At 46.6% G+C, this 18,655-nt stretch overlaps 1 protein-coding gene across 5 annotated transcripts in view; it reads left to right on the top strand.

Annotated features, from left to right (window-relative positions):
* The window catches only part of DLGAP3 (DLG associated protein 3), an 856,617-nt gene that overhangs the window by 438,738 nt on the left and 399,224 nt on the right, over positions 1-18,655 (top strand). For all 5 annotated transcript variants that reach the window (XM_063954417.1, XM_063954415.1, XM_063954413.1 and 2 more), the window contains one exon: positions 10,817-11,857. In XM_063954417.1, the coding sequence (XP_063810487.1) occupies positions 10,874-11,857 (984 nt within the window). In that variant the 5' untranslated portion in view covers positions 10,817-10,873. The remainder of the gene's footprint in view (positions 1-10,816; positions 11,858-18,655) is intronic.

The following is an 18,655-nucleotide window of genomic DNA, read 5'->3' as shown; positions in this document are numbered from 1 at the left end:
ATGCAGGCTCTGCTTTTTGTCCCTCCTTGACGACTGATATACGCCACTGCTGTGTTGTCCGACTGCACCTGGATCGCCTGATCCGTGAGCAGATGAAAGGCCTGAAGCAAAGCATTGTAGATTGCCAGAAGTTCCAGAATGTTGATCGGAAGGAGGGCCTTGTGGGCTTACCACCTGCCCTGGAACTGCGCCCCCTGGGTGACAGCTCCCCATCCCCGTAGACTTGCATCCATAGTGAGGAGGGTTCAATCCTAAATACCGAAACTCTAGCCTACCAGGAGATGGGAGGACAGTAGCCACCACAGGAGCAAAATTCTAGCCTGAGGTGACAGCCGAATCATCCGGTGCATCTGCAGATGTGATCCAGACCACTTGCTCAGGAGATCCAACTGAAACGTTCTGGCATGGAACCTCCCATACTGGATCACCTCGCATGAGATGACCATCTTTCCCAACAATCTTATTCAAAGATGGATGGACACTCGAGAGGTTGGAGCACCATGCGGACCATTTCCTGAAGTGTTTTTGCCTTTTTCTCTGGTAGAAACACCTTCTGGGCCACAGTATCCAGCAACATCCCCAGGAACAGGAGCCCCTGGGTTGGCTCCAGGTGGGACTTCTGTAAGTTGAGGATCCACCCATGGTCTGCCAGAAGATGGATGGTGCGGTTGATATGGAGCAACAAAAGCTCCCTGGATCTTGCCTTTATCAGAAGATCATCTAGATAAGGGACCACATAGACCCCCTGGACCCTGAGTTGAAGCATCATCTCCACCATCGCCTTCGTGAATACCCTCAAGGCTATAGACAGGCCGAAGGGCAGAGCCTGGAATTGGAAATGATCGTCCAGTAGGGCAAACTGCAGGTACACCTGACGAGGTGGCCAAATCGGAATATGGAGATAGGGGTCCTTGATATCTAAGGAGACCATAAATTCCTGTTCTTCCAGGCCCGCAATCACTGCTCGGAGAGATTCCATTTTGAACTTGAACACCTTCAAATAAGGATTCAAGGACTTCAGATTCAAAATGGGCCTGACCAAACTGTCCAGTTTCAGCACCACAAACAGGCGTGAGTAAAACCCCTGCCTCAGGGGCGGATTGGGATCGAAAACCAGCCCGGGAAATTTATGTAAGCATCCCTAATGGGGGGGGGGGTCTGTTTGAGGGGGTGGAGTCTGACAAGTGGGAGGGATTACTGCGCTGAAGGCCTTAACAAACACAGGGATGTAAAGTGCGTGCCACAGGCGGGGTGCAAAATTTTAGGGGCGTGGCTTTGCAGGGAAGGGGCATGGTCACATAATAGTGCCAATTCACATTACACCACAAAGTAGTGCCGCTTATACACATTGCGCCAGGTATACACACTATACACTTTGCGCCAGGCAGAGCACATTATACACTTTCCGCCAGGCAGAGCTCATTATGCACATTGCACCAGGTAAAGCACATTACACATATTGCACCAGGTAGAGCACATTATACACATTGCACCAGGTAAAGCAAGTTATACATATTGCACCAGGTAGAGCACGTTATACACATTGCACCAGGTAGAGCACGTTATACACATTGCAGCTGGTAAAGCACATTATACACATTGCACCAGGTAAAGCACATTATACACTTTCCGCCAGGCAGAGCTCATTGTGCACATTGCACCAGGTAAAGCACATTACACATATTGCACCAGGTAGAGCACGTTATATACTTTGCGCCAGGCAGAGCACATTATACACATTGCACCAGGTAAAGCACATTATACATATTGCACCAGGTAGAGCACGTTATACATATTGCACCAGGTAGAGCACGTTATACACATTGCACCAGGTAGAGCACATTATACACATTGCACCAGGTAAAGCACATTATACACTTTCCGCCAGGCAGAGCTCATTATGCACATTGCACCAGGTAAAGCACATTACACATATTGCACCAGGTAGAGCACGTTATATACTTTGCGCCAGGCAGAGCACATTATACACATTGCACCAGGTAAAGCACATTATACATATTGGACCAGGTAGAGCACGTTATACACATTGCACCAGGTAGAGCACATTATACACATTGCACCAGGTAAAGCACATTATACACTTTCCGCCAGGCAGAGCTCATTATGCACATTGCACCAGGTAAAGCACATTACACATATTGCACCAGGTAGAGCACGTTATACACTTTGCGCCAGGCAGAGCATATTATACACATTGCACCAGGTAAAGCACATTATACATATTGCACCAGGTAGAGCACGTTATACACATTGCACCAGGTAAAGCACGTTATACATATTGCACCAGGTAGAGCACGTTATACACATTGCAGCTGGTAAAGCACATTATACACATTGCACCAGGTAGAGCACGTTATACAGATTGCACCAGGTAAAGCACATTATACACATTGCACCAGGTAGAGCACGTTATACACATTGCACCAGGTAGAACACGTTATACACATTGCACCAGGCAGAGCACGTTATACACATTGCTTCCTGTCAATCAGTCTGCGTTCACCTAGCAATCAAAAAAGACGCTGGATTTTTTTGCAGTTTGGCCTCTCACATGCGTATTACGATCTGTACGCATGTACAGGCATTTGATAATCAGCCGCTGTGCGATCAGGTCTGAATTAGGCCTCTAGTGCAGTGCAGTCTGCTGTTATTTTCCATAGATGTGAGTGCGGAACTCTGGATATATATATATATACAGAGAGAAAGAGAGAGAGCGCTACAGAAGTGTCATTCACTGTTGCCGCGATGCGTTTGCATGTATTGTGGCAAAATTTAAACACGCCCGAGTGAGAATATTTGCACCTGCAATCGCACAATGCCTTTCGTATGGATCGCGGGTGCAAATAGATGTACATGCCCGTGACAGAGGATACGTGTGTATATATACGGCTCGGAACACAGAGCAAAGAGCTATGGGGAGGAGGAGGGGCTGCTGCGCATGCGCAGAAGCTCAGACGGTGGCCATTTTCAAAGTGCTTCACTGAGCTTCTGCGCATGCGCAGAAGCTTTCAGTGAACGGTGCAGCGGTCGTGGCTGGCGGCGGATGGCGGCGGCTGGCGGCCTGCATGGGGGAGGCGGGCAGCCAATGAAGGGATGCTGGACTGGCCAAACGGAATCCGATCCGGCGTCCCGGCATGCCAATCCGCCGCTGCCCTGCCAATCCGCCGCTGCCCTGCCGTGTTGCGGTAGTGGTACTGGAACAATGACGTGGGACTGGACCAACTTTCGGATAGCCCGTTGCAACGTAACTTGCAAAGCTGGTTAGCTTGATGTGAAAAATCGTTGGGGTGGAAGGGGGGGGGGGAGGGGGGAGAACTGACGAACTCCAGCTTGTAGCCCTGAGAAACGAGCTCTCTGACCCAGGTACCCTGGCAAGAAGTCTCCCAGAAGCGGCTGAAGTGACGCAGTCGAGCTCACACCTCGAGATCCCCTCGGGGTGGGTGGGGACCGTCATGCTGAGGCCTTTGTAGAAGCAGAACCGGTGGACTGTTACTGAGAACTGGTACTTGCAGGTTTTCTGGGCACCTCTAGCTGCATTGCAGGCACCTCTGGCCTTGACCGAACACTGTGAGAATAAAGGACTGGACAGACGGCCTCGGATAGGAGCATCTTGCCGGCCGGGCCCCAGAGGGGAGAAACGTGGATTTTCCGGCCGTAACTTTGGAAATCCAGGTATCCAATTCAACCCCAAAAAGCCATTCCCCAGAAAAGGGGATGATTCCACACTACATTTGGATTCTGCGTCCGCAATCCACAAGGCCCTGCGCGCCGACACTGCCATGACAGAAGTCTGAGCATTAATGTTCCCCATCTCCTTGAAGGAATCACAGAGGACACGGGTAGTGTCCTGAATGTGCTTCAGGAGGGTTACCATAGTAACTAAGGGCATATCCCCCGGGAGGCCCCCCTGAATTTGAGTGGCTCAAGAATGAATAGCATGGGTCATCCAGCAACCCGCAGTGAACAGTCTTTGTGATATACCGGCTGCCGTGTATATAGAATTTAGGGTAGTCTCTATCTTCCTATCCCCAGGATCCTTCATGGTAAAGGAGCCCGGAGCGGGCAGCACCACCTTTTTAGACAGGCAAGAGACTGAGACATCCAGCCCAGGGGGTTCCTCCCACAATTTTCTACCTTCAGGAGCAAATGGGAAAGTGCGCAAAAACTTTTTGGACACTTGGATTTTTTTCCAGGCCTGTTTGAATAAGTCATCTAACTGTAGAATCAGAGAAAGTGACATTGGCCTTGTTTTTTAACAAAGAAAAACGACTGCTGTGACACAGCGTCCTCTAGAGGGAGTTTTAACACATCCCTTATAGCCAAAATGAGGGTCTCAATACCCTGAGCAGCATTGGGATCCAGGTCATCCCCAACAACCTGTATATCATCACCTGTATCAGATAGCAGAGCAGGTAAACCCCACTTCTGAGGACCTGCATGAGAGAGGGGGGGGCTGTGCATCTGCCCTAGCAGATAAATCTGCAACAGCTTGTTGTAGTAGCTGAGTTTTCTGCACATTATTAGTAAGTTAGGATGACATATCAGACATCATAGTCTAAAGAGACCCTAACCAGTGGGGCTCTGGACCCTCTCCCCCAGCCCCTTCACTGATTTGTGAAGACTGGCTGCATTGTTCACAGGAAACAGAGTCAGTAGATAATGGGGAGAATCTAGTGTGACATACACTGCATGCAGCTTGTGTTTACCCATATTTCACAGTAAGCACAATAACATACACATACACACAGCAGAGGCAGAATTCTGGGAGGCAACGGAGTCATCTGCCGCCGGGCTCCTGCTCTGAAAGGGGTCACCTCTCCTCCCATTCTGTGACACCATTGAATTAAGTTAATTGATATCTGTCGCTGTCTTTTCAGTGGTTGACTTCCTCACTGGTCCCTGCACCTTATAAATCACACCCTCTTTATTATACTGAATATACACATTTTACAAGGGTCACACTCAGGATTAGAAAACATGACCTATTACACTGGAAGCAGTTACCTTACTGATGAAGCTGTTTGCTCCTGTATAGGAAATATGAGAATCTTAACTATATGAAGATACTTCTCTGACAATTACACGTAACTTTATATAGTTAGAATTTTCATGCTTCCTGTACAGGAGCAAATAGCTCCATCAGTAAAGTGTCTGCTGTCAGTGTAACAGGTCATAGGTTCTAATCCTGGGTATGACTGCTAAGAATTGTGTGATTTAAAATAAAAGACAATTAAATGTATAAATACAGTATATACATTTTTTTCAGAACACTACACACACACACACACACACACACACACACACACACACACACACACACACACACACACACGTATACATTTATTTATCTTAATATAGGAAATAGGGTGGGCACCATTATTTATCTTGCCTCCGGGCAACTGGGACGAACTTATGCCACTGACACACAGACAGTTATAATGAAAGCCTGCCCTACTGTATGTGAGAGGAAACACAGAGAGAGAAGGACACCAGCACACCCTGAGCTGCACTGCCCCAGTGAGGCTGTCAGCTCCCTGAAACACAGTATACACTAACAATTTTAGTCCTAAATAGGATCAGGATAGTGTACACAAGCGGCTCTCCCCCTTTGCTACACCCTGTACCATGTATCCAGTGTGGCTGAGGAGTCAGGAAGCACTGTGTGTGCTGTATATGACTGCAGTAAGGAGAGGAAGGCGCCAAACCGCCTCAGGTCCCGCTCTGAGGTAGCTCCGCCCTCTCCAATGGCGCTCGCAAAGCCATGCCCCCTTTTCAACAGGCCACACCCCTTTTCAGCAGCACACGGCTTTGCCACGCGAGGTGTCCCGTCTGCAGACCTCCGGATATTGGGAGGTATGCCCTTAGGAATTTATCAGACCAAAAGTACCTGTGAGGATAATGTGATACCTGCCTGTTAAATGCACCTCACAGGTTAATTTCTCCTTCTACTGGGTTAAGTGAATTAAGGTACCATTGTTCCCTATGCTTGCTCTCTATTGTCTAACAATGAGATATTCTAGACAGCCAGGAGTTGGACCCAGCTGGATGGCACCTGAGAGATGACACTTGGGGGAGGTAGTGGGGGCTGGATGTTGCAAAGACCCCACCAATCTTACCCTTTTGTAATTCCCCTTGGCAAATCGTTCGCATGGGGGGATTAGGAGTGTGATATAGGTTGGCTATTGTGGGGGCAAGAAAGATGAGTCACTGACCCAAGGCTAAGGGATTAATTGTGGGTACTGTCATGTTGACTTGTATTACTGAAGTGTTTTGTGGTGTTTATCACCCATTCTGTTCAATAAACCACCATTAGTTTTCAACCCCGTATCTTCACATTTTAGCAGAACCATTTTAATAATCAAAATGACTCATTAGGGGTGAAAAGAATGAGGTTTCCAAATTTAAATGGTTGGTCCTATGGTTTGTATCAACACGTAGCAGTAAAAAAAAAAGGGTTGTCAATGCATTATCTCCTTTATAATAGCCCAAGCTCTGTGACTTTGTGCCTGTGTGTATAACGCATCTCTCATTGGGTTAGTGGCAGGTCTATCACACCCAGTCCACAACTAATTGGGCGAGAAACGCCCTCCCGCACAGGTTACATCCAATGGGAGGCTCTGCCCTTTGGGGGTCATTCCGAGTTGTTCGCTCGCAAGCTGCTTTTAGCAGCTTTGCACACGCTAAGCCGCCGCCTACTGGGAGTGAATCTTAGCTTCTTAAAATTGCGAACGAAAGATTCGCAATTTTGCGATAAGACATCTCTGTGCAGTTTCTGAGTAACTCGAGACTTACTCGGCATCTGCGATCAGTTCAGTGCTTGTCGTTCCTGGTTTGACGTCACAAACACACCCAGCGTTCGCCCAGACACTCCTCCGTTTCTCCAGCCACTCCCGCGTTTTTCCCAGAAACTGTAGCGTTTTTTCACACACACCCATAAAACGGCCAGTTTCCGCCCAGAAACACCCACTTCCTGTCAATCACATTACGATCACCAGAACGAAGAAAAAACCGTGAGTAAAATTCCTAACTGCATAGCAAATTTACTTGGCGCAGTCGCAGTGCGGACATTGCGCATGCGCACTAAGCGGAAAATCGCTGCGATGCGAAGAAATTTACCGAGCGAACAACTCGGAATGACCCCCTTTGCCTGCTGTTTTCACAGAGTAGGATTAGCAATGGGACTGATGGAGCTACAGCTCCAGCCACACACCCCAAAATAGTCCCACTGCATCTGCAGCAACATACCCTCTAACAATTTACACTTAACAATTGATACAAATTCGAAAAGGGGGCGTGGCCACAGGTACAGTCGCGTGGCCACGCCTCTTTTCCTATACTTTCAATGGAAGCTTGGAGAGTCAATAATCGGTACAGACCATAATAAAAAGGCACTGTACCTGACAAAAAGGTGCAACTGGAGGGTATGCCACTGCATCTGCAGCAAGTCTCTGCGCTGTAGATAGGGGGGGGGGAATCCTTTTACTGTAGCGTCCTATGTCCTGCTGCCAGTCTGCCTGCCCCCTCCAGCATCAACAATCCCCACTCCCTAGTCGCGGTTCAGGTGGAACAAAAGCTGCTGCACCCACCGGCATAGATGTGTATGAAAGCGGCGCAGCAGAAGGCTTTCATAGCCCTCCCTGCGTCGCATACTCTCTGAGCCCCAGAGCCTCCTCTGCGTGTGATGTCACAGAAGTGCCTCCCCGCCACAGCTGCGCCCAGATCCCCAGAGGCCCTGACTCCGCAACACAGCACCTGGGCTGCCGGCCTGGAAGCCTCGAGATGGCTAATGTAACGGATAGAGTGGGTGATATCGCGGAGGGCAATGTCTGGACGCTGAATCAATGTAAAAGGTGACAGTGCTGTGCAGTGCAGTGGGTGTGCAGTCTAGGGTGTTCGGCGCCCCCCTGCAAACTATAAATTGGCAACCTTGCATACTGTACAAAGGCACAGCGCACATAATACTCCCTGTAGTAGAGACACTTACACATGTAACGCCCCCTGTACCAGAGACGCTTACACATGTAATGCCCCCTATACCAGTGACGCTTACACATGTAACGCCCCCTGTACCAATGACCATACACAAGTAACACCCCCTGTAGCAGTGACGCTTACACACGTAACGCGCCCTGTACCATTGCCGCTTACACATGTAACGCCCCCCCCCGTACCAGTGATGCTTACATATGTAACGCCCCCCTGTAGCAGTGACGCTTACACACGTAACGCCCCTTGTAGCAGTGACGCTTACACACGTAACGCCCCCTGTAGCAGTGACGCTTACACACGTAACTCCCTCTGTACCAGTGCCGCTTAGACACGTAACGCCCTTGTATCTGTGCCGCTTAGACACGTAACAGCCCCTGTACCAGTGATGCTTACACATGTAATGCCCCCCTGTACCAGTGATGCTTACACACGTAACGCCCCCTGTACCAGTTCCGCTTACACATGTAACGCCCCCTGTACCAGTGACGCTGACACAAGTAACACCCCCTTTAGCAGTGACGCTTACACAAGTAACGCCCCCTGTACCAGTGACGCTTACACACGTAACGCCCCCTGTAGCAGTGACGCTTACACACGTAACGCCCTCTCTACCAGTGCCGCTTAGACACGTAATGCCCTCTGTACCAGTGACGCTTAGACACGTAACGCCCCTGTATCTGTGCCGCTTAGACACGTAACGGCCCCTGTACCAGTGATGCTTACACACGTAACGCCCCCTGTACCAGTGCCGCTTACACATGTAACGCCCCCCTGTACCAGTGACGCTGACACAAGTAACACCCCCTCTAGCAGTGACGCTTACACAAGTAATGCCCCCTGTACAAGTGACGCTTACACACGTAACGCCGCCCTGTAGCAGTGACGCTTACACACGTAACGCCCCCTGTAGCAGTGATGCTTACACACGTAACGCCCCCTGTAGCAGTGACGCTTACACACGTAACGCTCTCTGTACCAGTGCCGCTTAGACACGTAACGCCCTCTGTACCAGTGACCCTTAGACACGTAACGCCCCTGTATCTGTGCCGCTTAGACACGTAACACCCCCTGTACCAGTGCCGCTTAGACAAGTAATGCCCCCTGTACCAGTGATGCTTACACACGTAACGCCCCCCTGTACCAGTGATGCATACACACGTAATGCCCCCTAACTACAGCTCCCAGCAGCCCTTAGCGCCGAAACATTCCGGCCCTTAGGGCTGCTGGGAGCTGTAGTTTATTGAGTGCATCTTCTTCCCTGTAATGCGGCGCGTTGGGACACCGGCGCTAACAATAGTGACTGGCTGCTGTGCGAGTCTCTGGGAGAGCCACTGCCAAAGGGAGGACAGCAGCTTAGCTGCTGACAGGAGGAGAAGCAGGAGAAGCATTACCCGCCCCTCCCTCACTCACAGTACCTCTGGGCCCCATCCGCGGCACCCTCACACACCCCCTCCAGCACCCGCGGTAGCTCCGGACCCCCTCCACCACCCGCAGCAACCCCGCACCCGCCCCTTCCCCCACACCACCGCATTCGCCCCTCCCCCACCCGGGGCACCACCACAACTGCTCCTCCCCCACCCGCGGTGGCTCCAGACCCCCACCTGCGGCACCACTGCACCAGCTCCTCCCCCACCTGCAGCACCACCGCAACCGCCCCTCCCCCTTCCGCGGCACCCCCAGATCCTATCCACGTCTTCCCCGCACCCGCCACTCCCCCAACCAAAGCACCTACTAGGTGATTCATCAGGCCCTGTGTGCGCTGTTCACACTGTTGTAAGGGGCTTCGACCCCTTAACCATTGCACGCCCTTTGTCCGTGCAATATTTAACCACTCACACAATTATGATTGGAGGTAATACTCCATATAATAAAAATATTGCACTCCACAAGGGTGTGCAAGGGTTAAGGGGGCGTAGCCCCTTACGACGGTGTGAAGAGCGCCCGTAGGGCGCGATGAATCACCTAGTATAGTAATAAGGCTTTTTGCACGTGAAGCTGCCAAATTGTGTACATTGAAATTAATAAAATTACAAAATATACTTTAAGGCGGTATTTAATTATTTTCATCCCCTTCCACACCCGTTCTGTATCTGCTAACGAGCGTGGTATAATAATTTCAGCTCACTATCCCTGGGGTAGCGAGGGCGCCCAACCCTTTATGCAGCTAAACCTGATTACTATTGGCGTGATATGCGCGATAACAGGTATCACTTTAGAAAGGAGATTGGGCATGATATATCATTTGAATACGGCCCTTAGTGTTTTGACTAATGGGGTCCATATAGCAGGAATCAGTTGTGGTAAATTCTGCATTTTGTAGATGTTTGTGTGAAGAAATCAGCAATGTATGGGATTCACAATCCCAATTCATACCAAAAAGGGAACATAATTGGTGGATCAGGATGTCTAACATTGGATGCCATCATCCAATCGAGGCTGTGGATTGCTAGTGTATGGTAATGATCAGCAGATTTGCAGACCGTTTCTAGTATTTAATAAAATGGGCATTGTCATTATTCACAGATGTGATCTTTGGATAAAAATGATCTGCAAATCACTGTATGTGTTCATATTGGTGGTTTGGAAATCGTTAAATCGAGAGGGAAGGGGAGATGACAACACAGAATTCCTGGAATCGTTTTTTATTGTGAATGTTGGTGTATGGGTCCCATAACACTACTTAATATAATGCTATGATTGGTCATTATTACAATTATGTACATCTAGCTATAAATATGTTTTCTTCCTATTTACCTTCTAAATTATCTTGACATGCTTGTATTCATTTTCTGTCTTATTATTTTAGGTAATCCCAGGGAACTGGGAGGGGCAAGGAAGATGCCGCTTGTTCAGTATTAACAGGATGAAAGGTTACCATGGGGAAGTCAGCCAATTACAGCCTCCATGTCATTGTATCCCCGAAAGAGCATTGGATTACCCTCATCACGGTCCAGACTTCCGCAAGTCCTATCCCCGCAGCGCCTCTGAGTCTTGTTCCTTTGATCTGCACTATTGTCCTTCTAGGAGTGGTGGCGTGATACCAGATTGCCCTGGTGGTTCTTTGAGCATGCCAGAGCCCCGGTCATCCAGTGGTGGCACTTACCCCAGAATGCACCACAACCCCCAGCAGTTTGACTGTGATGAATGTATGGCCATTGCTCACAACTCCAGCAAGATAAACCGCCTGCCACCAACTCTGTTGGACCAGTTTGAGAAACAGCTGCCCCTGCACCATGATGGTTTCCACACCTTGCAGTACCAACGAACCAGCACCACAGAACAGCGCAGTGAGAGCCCAAGTCGCATTCGCCACCTCGTGCACTCAGTACAAAAGCTGTTTGCCAAATCCCACTCCCTGGAGACACCCTCTAAGAGGGAATACAATGGCACCAGATATGAGGGACGTGGGGGAGAAGGCTACCAGCACTCCCAGTCTCGGCATGTTAAGAGGAGTAAAAGTAAAGACCGCAAGTCGGAACCTAAGCACCGATCAAAGATGGCAGGGTGGTGGAGCTCTGATGACAATCTTGACAGTGACAGCAGTTTTCTGGTGTCGGCCCGTCATGCCATGGAGCACGGAGCTCCCTTTGGAGTGGACACCCCTGAAAGTGCCTTCAGAGACTTAACCTTGAAGAGTCTAAAGGGTGGAGGTGGAGAGGGAAAATGCCTGGCTTGTGCTGGAATGTCTATGTCTCTGGATGGGCAGACACTTAAAAGAAGCACGTGGCACACAATGACTGTCAGTCAGGCACGGGAGGCCTATCCAACCTCAGGCAGCCACCACCAGGACAAGATGCTGATGCTTCAAGATGCCAAGGGAAAGGAGCGAGGTTACCATTACTTACAGGTAGGCACAAAGAATACAATTGCAATAAAAATATGGTTGCACTCTTTTTAAAAGGTTATTAACAAACATGCTAAAATGTGGGCCTAGTGTGCAAATTTCCTTTTATAATGCCATATACCTATTTTTGCTGGGTTGTGCTTATTGGCACATGGTTTAGCGCTCCAAGGGGTTGAAATCGAGTATCTCAACCTGGAGATTAGTCAACGAGCTGCTTTCCTCCTATGACCTACTATTTACATATTGGAAGTGATGAAAATAGGGTGTTGGTGTATACTCACTTATAGGAAAGATAATTACTAATGTATAATATCTAAAAAAAATAATGTTATTTTCTTACTGTCATGACTTTATTCCAATATATATAGAGGTTGCAGAGACACTTACAGAAAGCATTAGGAGTATTTGTGCCTACAGTATATATGCATGGCAATCAAATACGTGCATTTGAACAAGATGAAATTATCTGCACATTTGCAATTGTTATGGTTAGTACGTTAGTTATGGTTATTAACTGACCTAATTGGGAAAATGTTATGAACTCCTATTTGTGAAAATCTCTGCAGGATTTAAAGCAGTATTTTTTCTGTAAACAATATCAGCCTGGTTTTGCTGTAGGAAAAAACTTGCCTCTTTAAATCCAGCGCCATAAATCAAAATCTTCATTTTTCAAAAATTGGCATTCATTACATTTTCCATAGAGTCCTGGCATTACCACCATGGAAAGTGTCCTCACAAAGCACTAATTGCCATGCAGTACAACTCTGTTATAGAGAAAGGAGCTCTGGATTACTTAGCCTTTGAAGACCTTATTCAAAATGTATTCATATTTACGATGAATAATATATTATTTGCAGTTTGGTTTCTGACCTTACCTGTCACATTCTCTACTCTGAAGAGATCCATATAGTAATTGATATGCAAGCTGTGCAGCACTGTTTCTGTATTTAATGCTAAGCAATGAGCATATTAATCTTTATTCGGCTATAATGCAATCAATGTATATGAAATATGCAAATCTAAATCTAAAATATGCTACAGAGGAAAGTGGAATGAAGCACACAGAGCGGTATTGCGGAGCCTTTTAAATATATTTCAATTATTAATAATGATTTGCGAATGCAGCAAGGAAAAAAATCACAGCAATATATAAACCATTACCCGATGAAAGTCTGCGGACCCCGCCATTGTGTACAAAGATTGACCTGACACTGATATTATTGTGAATGTTGCATTGTGTGGGTTTTATAGCCGTATGTAAAGCTCGTTATCTCGTTGTTGTCTGCTTGTGCTTGGTTGTGAGTACAAAGATTTCCAAAATGCATCATGAATGCTGATGCGGGCATGTGCATGGTCAGTACAGCATGAATACTGTTAAGGGAAATACAGACACACACAGACACACACATACACATATATAAATGATGTATATTGTACATATGCATTAGCTGCATATGAAGTTCCCTATATGTTTCTGTATATAAGTGCCATTTTTCTGAATATAATACGTAATATTAAACTAATGGTTGTTAATATAATAATTTCTGCATGATTTCACGTTTTGTCAATTAACCACCGATCTCTAAGGGAATAAATGTTTGATATTTTATTTTATTTACTGTAATTTTATGCAGTCATTTGTATAACAAAAGAGTTTTCAAATGTTTTAAAGGTAATTAATGAAAGGACATGTTCCTGTCACATAACTAAACACCAACTTCTGCATCTCACAGTATCTGAGTGAACAGCTCTTCGCCATTTCTTAGTGTACACTGTATAAAGGCTAACTCCAGCCACAATGACATTTTTGCGATAGCCACCAAATGTCCAGGTGCAGTCAGTATTGCGTCATTTTTCTATTTACCTTGATGGTCCAAATCCAAGAAATTATTTTGCTCTACGGATCTTTACTTAATTTTTTATTTTATTATTATTATCCTTTATTTATATGGCGCCACAAGGGTTCCGCAGCGCCCAATTACAGAGTACATATGCACATAATCAAAACAGGAAAACAGTGACTTACAGTTGAAGACAATATAGGACAAGTACAGGGTAACTAAGCATAACTTCACCAGTAAACGACATAGAGATAAGTTCCAGGAGGCCAAAAACTGCAGGATTTGGGCAGTTGAGGATTATTAAAGAAAGAAAAGGATAAGCACATGAGGGAAGAGGGCCCTACTCGTAAGAGCTTACATTCTAAGAATGTTTATTTTTTTCTCTTTTTTCTACATCTATGCTTTTTGGCACTTTTACTGTGTCACCAGGTAATGTAGTTTAGAGCTTTGTGAAGAATGACATTCCCCATATTGCTTCACTTTGTGGAAGGAGAAGAAATAGCCCATTGAATGTAATATAGCAGAGCCTTGGGACAAGTTCCGATTCTTAAGGTGTGTACACACGGTGAGATAAATCTGTAAGATTTTGATTATATAGTCAAAATCTTAAGGAAAGTTAGTGCACTTCTCAGGTATTAGGCAGCTTGCGATAAAGATTCAATCCCGATGCGCTCTCCAGTGGGGTCGGTATCGTAAGGCTAGATAGACTGTGCAGGCAAGTCAATCTTGACTATCTAGTGTACTATCTAGTACAAAGTATAGCCAAAATTGGCACTTAGTCAAAATCGTACATAGACAAAATCAAAAGTACAGATAGTCAAAATCTGTACAATCTGTGCTATCTGAGCTCTGGGGGAGTTCACTGGTAATCGCATAGACAAAATCGGGCATAGCAAGGATCTCACCGTGTATACACATTTTAAGATTACATCACTCTGTGTACCTGACATAGAAAGTCATATACAAGAGAGGGAGCTGTGATAGTTGGGCCAGGACAGCTTGTGATGTGTACTATTTATAGGTATAATCTGTTACAGTGAAGAGATTGTACCTTTAATTGTAAAACCACCTGATATGTAAAACCACCTGATATGGTATCCAATGATGATTTCCCATGTTAAGAAAAAGAGGCTGATTTAGTAACATTATTTTTACTAAAATAATGTAAAAAAGGATGTTTTCACACCCTTTTCACATTATTTTCGTATCACCTGAATGTATTAAAGGGCTTTTGGAGCGTTTTTTTTGTGAAAAACTGCTCCAAACCCTTTATTCACTTTTTTTTAGTAACAAGATTGCATTTCCCATACTTATAGTTTGAAATGCGATCTGACCAAATTTACTAAAAAATATAAAAAAACCGTAGTGAGCCCTGTGATAATAACGCTGAGACAGCATCATCAGAGGGATCACTGCAATATGCTGCCTCCTGCACAGCTTTCTCTGCCCGCAGGCAGATAACTATGTAAAAAAGCTGATCACTGTGTAAAAAAAAAATACAGCCCCCAGTGATCAGTTCCCCCGGTGCTTTCCTCCGACTCCGGTCTTCTGATCTCCGGCTCCTGCACTATGATCCCTGCCATCTGCTGTAAACCAGCATTTACAGCAGTTTACAGCATCAGATGACCGGGTCACAGTGCAGGAAGTGGTCGATCATATCAACGGAGCCGGAGGAGCGCATCAGAGCAGCGATCACCGGGTAAGTCTGAGGGGAAGAGGGGTAGCAGCTGTGTCGGTGGCGCATGCTAAGCCATTACTCTGTGTATCTTTCAGTAAAAGCTCTGTCCCTGCATGCATTAAATATATTTGTCCATGCGATGTAATCAATTATCGCATTGTGGTGATAATCACATAATGGGGGTAATTCCAAGTTGATCGCAGCAGCAAGTTTGTTAGCAATTGGGCAAAACCATGTGCACTGCAGGGGGGCAGATATAACATGTGCAGAGAGAGTTAGATTTGGGTGGGTTATTTTGTTTCTGTGCAGGGTAAATACTGGCTGGTTTATTTTTACACTGCAAATTAGATTGCAGATTGAACACACCACACCCAAATCTAACTCTCTCTGCACATGTTATATCTGCCTCCCCTGCAGTGCACATGGTTTTGCCCAACTGCTAACCAAATTCCTGCTGCGATCAACTTGGAATTACCCCCCATGTGCACTGCAGGGGAGGCAGATATAACATGTGCAGAGAGAGATAGATTTGGGTGTGGTGTGTTCAATCTGCAATCTAAATTGCAGTGTAAAAATAAAGCAGCCAGTATTTACCCTGCACAGAAACAAAATAACCCACCCAAATCTAACTCTCTCTGCACATGTTATATCTGCCCCCCCCCTGCAGTGCACATGGTTTTGCCCAACTGCTAAAAAATTTCCTGCTGCGATCAACTTGGAACTAGCCCCAATATCCGCATCTTTAGATGAAGATGGTGCTAAATATGCCCCTAAATCTGATCTAGGGCCAGATTAAGGTTTGTGGGGTCGGAGGGCAACTCACTTGTGGGGGCTCCTAACAATAAAATTGTAAATATGATATGCTAATGATATTATTAAAAAGTATAATGTGTAAATGCTCTCAGCACCACAAATATGGTAAACACACTACAATGCCCCCAGCTCTCATTATGCCACACGGTTCACATATGCCACAGTGCCCAGAATGCTGTGATGTAGCTATGTATGGGGGCCCCTCAGTGGTGCTGAAAAGGTGGGTTACTAATTCCGGACCCAGGCTTGTGGGAGAGACCTGGCAGGGGCCCGCATCGGCTGCTAAGGTAGACATTGTCCCCCATATGGCCACCAGAGCCCCCTGTATGGGCACTGGCTTTGTGGAGCTGGGAAAACTAGTACAGGTTGAGTATCCCATATCCAAATATTCCGAAATACGGAATATTCCGAAATACGGACTTTTTTGAGTGAGAGTGAGATAGTGAAAACTTTGTTTTTTGATGGCTCAATGTACACAAACTTTGTTTGATACACAAAGTTATTAAAAATATTGTATTAAATGACCTTCAGGCTGTGTGTATAAGGTGTATATGAAACATAAATGATTTGTGTGAATGTACACACACTTTGTTTAATGCACAAAGTTACAAAAAATATTGGCTAAAATGACCTTCAGGCTGTGTGTATAAGGTGTTAGAGATGAGCGCCTGAAATTTTTCGGGTTTTGTGTTTTGGTTTTGGGTTCGGTTCCGCGGCCGTGTTTTGGGTTCGACCGCGTTTTGGCAAAACCTCACCGAATTTTTTTTGTCGGATTCGGGTGTGTTTTGGATTCGGGTGTTTTTTTCAAAAAACACTAAAAAACAGCTTAAATCATAGAATTTGGGGGTCATTTTGATCCCAAAGTATTATTAACCTCAAAAACCATAATTTACACTCATTTTCAGTCTATTCTGAATACCTCACACCTCACAATATTATTTTTAGTCCTAAAATTTGCACCGAGGTCGCTGTGTGAGTAAGATAAGCGACCCTAGTGGCCGACACAAACACCGGGCCCATCTAGGAGTGGCACTGCAGTGTCACGCAGGATGTCCCTTCCAAAAAACCCTCCCCAAACAGCACATGACGCAAAGAAAAAAAGAGGCGCAATGAGGTAGCTGTGTGAGTAAGATTAGCGACCCTAGTGGCCGACACAAACACCGGGCCCATCTAGGAGTGGCACTGCAGTGTCACGCAGGATGGCCCTTCCAAAAAACCCTCCCCAAACAGCACATGACGCAAAGAAAAAAAGAGGCGCAATGAGGTAGCTGTGTGAGTAAGATTAGCGACCCTAGTGGCCGACACAAACACCGGGCCCATCTAGGAGTGGCACTGCAGTGTCACGCAGGATGGCCCTTCCAAAAAACCCTCCCCAAACAGCACATGACGCAAAGAAAAAAAGAGGCGCAATGAGGTAGCTGTGTGAGTAAGATTAGCGACCCTAGTGGCCGACACAAACACCGGGCCCATCTAGGAGTGGCACTGCAGTGTCACGCAGGATGGCCCTTCCAAAAAACCCTCCCCAAACAGCACATGACGCAAAGAAAAAAAGAGGCGCAATGAGGTAGCTGTGTGAGTAAGATTAGCGACCCTAGTGGCCGACACAAACACCGGGCCCATCTAGGAGTGGCACTGCAGTGTCACGCAGGATGTCCCTTCCAAAAAACCCTCCCCAAACAGCACATGACGCAAAGAAAAAAAGAGGCGCAATGAGGTAGCTGTGTGAGTAAGATTAGCGACCCTAGTGGCCGACACAAACACCGGGCCCATCTAGGAGTGGCACTGCAGTGTCACGCAGGATGTCCCTTCCAAAAAACCCTCCCCAAACAGCACATGACGCAAAGAAAAAAAGAGGCGCAATGAGGTAGCTGACTGTGTGAGTAAGATTAGCGACCCTAGTGGCCGACACAAACACCGGGCCCATCTAGGAGTGGCACTGCAGTGTCACGCAGGATGTCCCTTCCAAAAAAACCCTCCCCAATCAGCACATGATGCAAAGAAAAAGAAAAGAAAAAAGAGGTGCAAGATGGAATTGTCCTTGGGCCCTCCCACCCACCCTTATGTTGTATAAACAAAACAGGACATGCACACTTTAACCAACCCATCATTTCAGTGACAGGGTCTGCCACACGACTGTGACTGATATGACGGGTTGGTTTGGACCCCCCCCCAAAAAAGAAGCAATTAATCTCTCCTTGCACAAACTGGCTCTACAGAGGCAAGATGTCCACCTCATCTTCACCCTCCGATATATCACCGTGTACATCCCCCTCCTCACAGATTATCAATTCGTCCCCACTGGAATCCACCATCTCAGCTCCCTGTGTACTTTGTGGAGGCAATTGCTGCTGGTCAATGTCTCCGCGGAGGAATTGATTATAATTCATTTTAATGAACATCATCTTCTCCACATTTTCTGGATGTAACCTCGTACGCTGATTGCTGACAAGGTGAGCGGCGGCACTAAAC

Source organism: Pseudophryne corroboree, chromosome 2, assembly GCF_028390025.1.
Source record: "Pseudophryne corroboree isolate aPseCor3 chromosome 2, aPseCor3.hap2, whole genome shotgun sequence".
Lineage (NCBI taxonomy): Eukaryota > Metazoa > Chordata > Amphibia > Anura > Myobatrachidae > Pseudophryne > Pseudophryne corroboree.
Note: the sequence above shows the minus strand (reverse complement) of the source record. Positions and strands in the feature narration are given on the sequence as shown.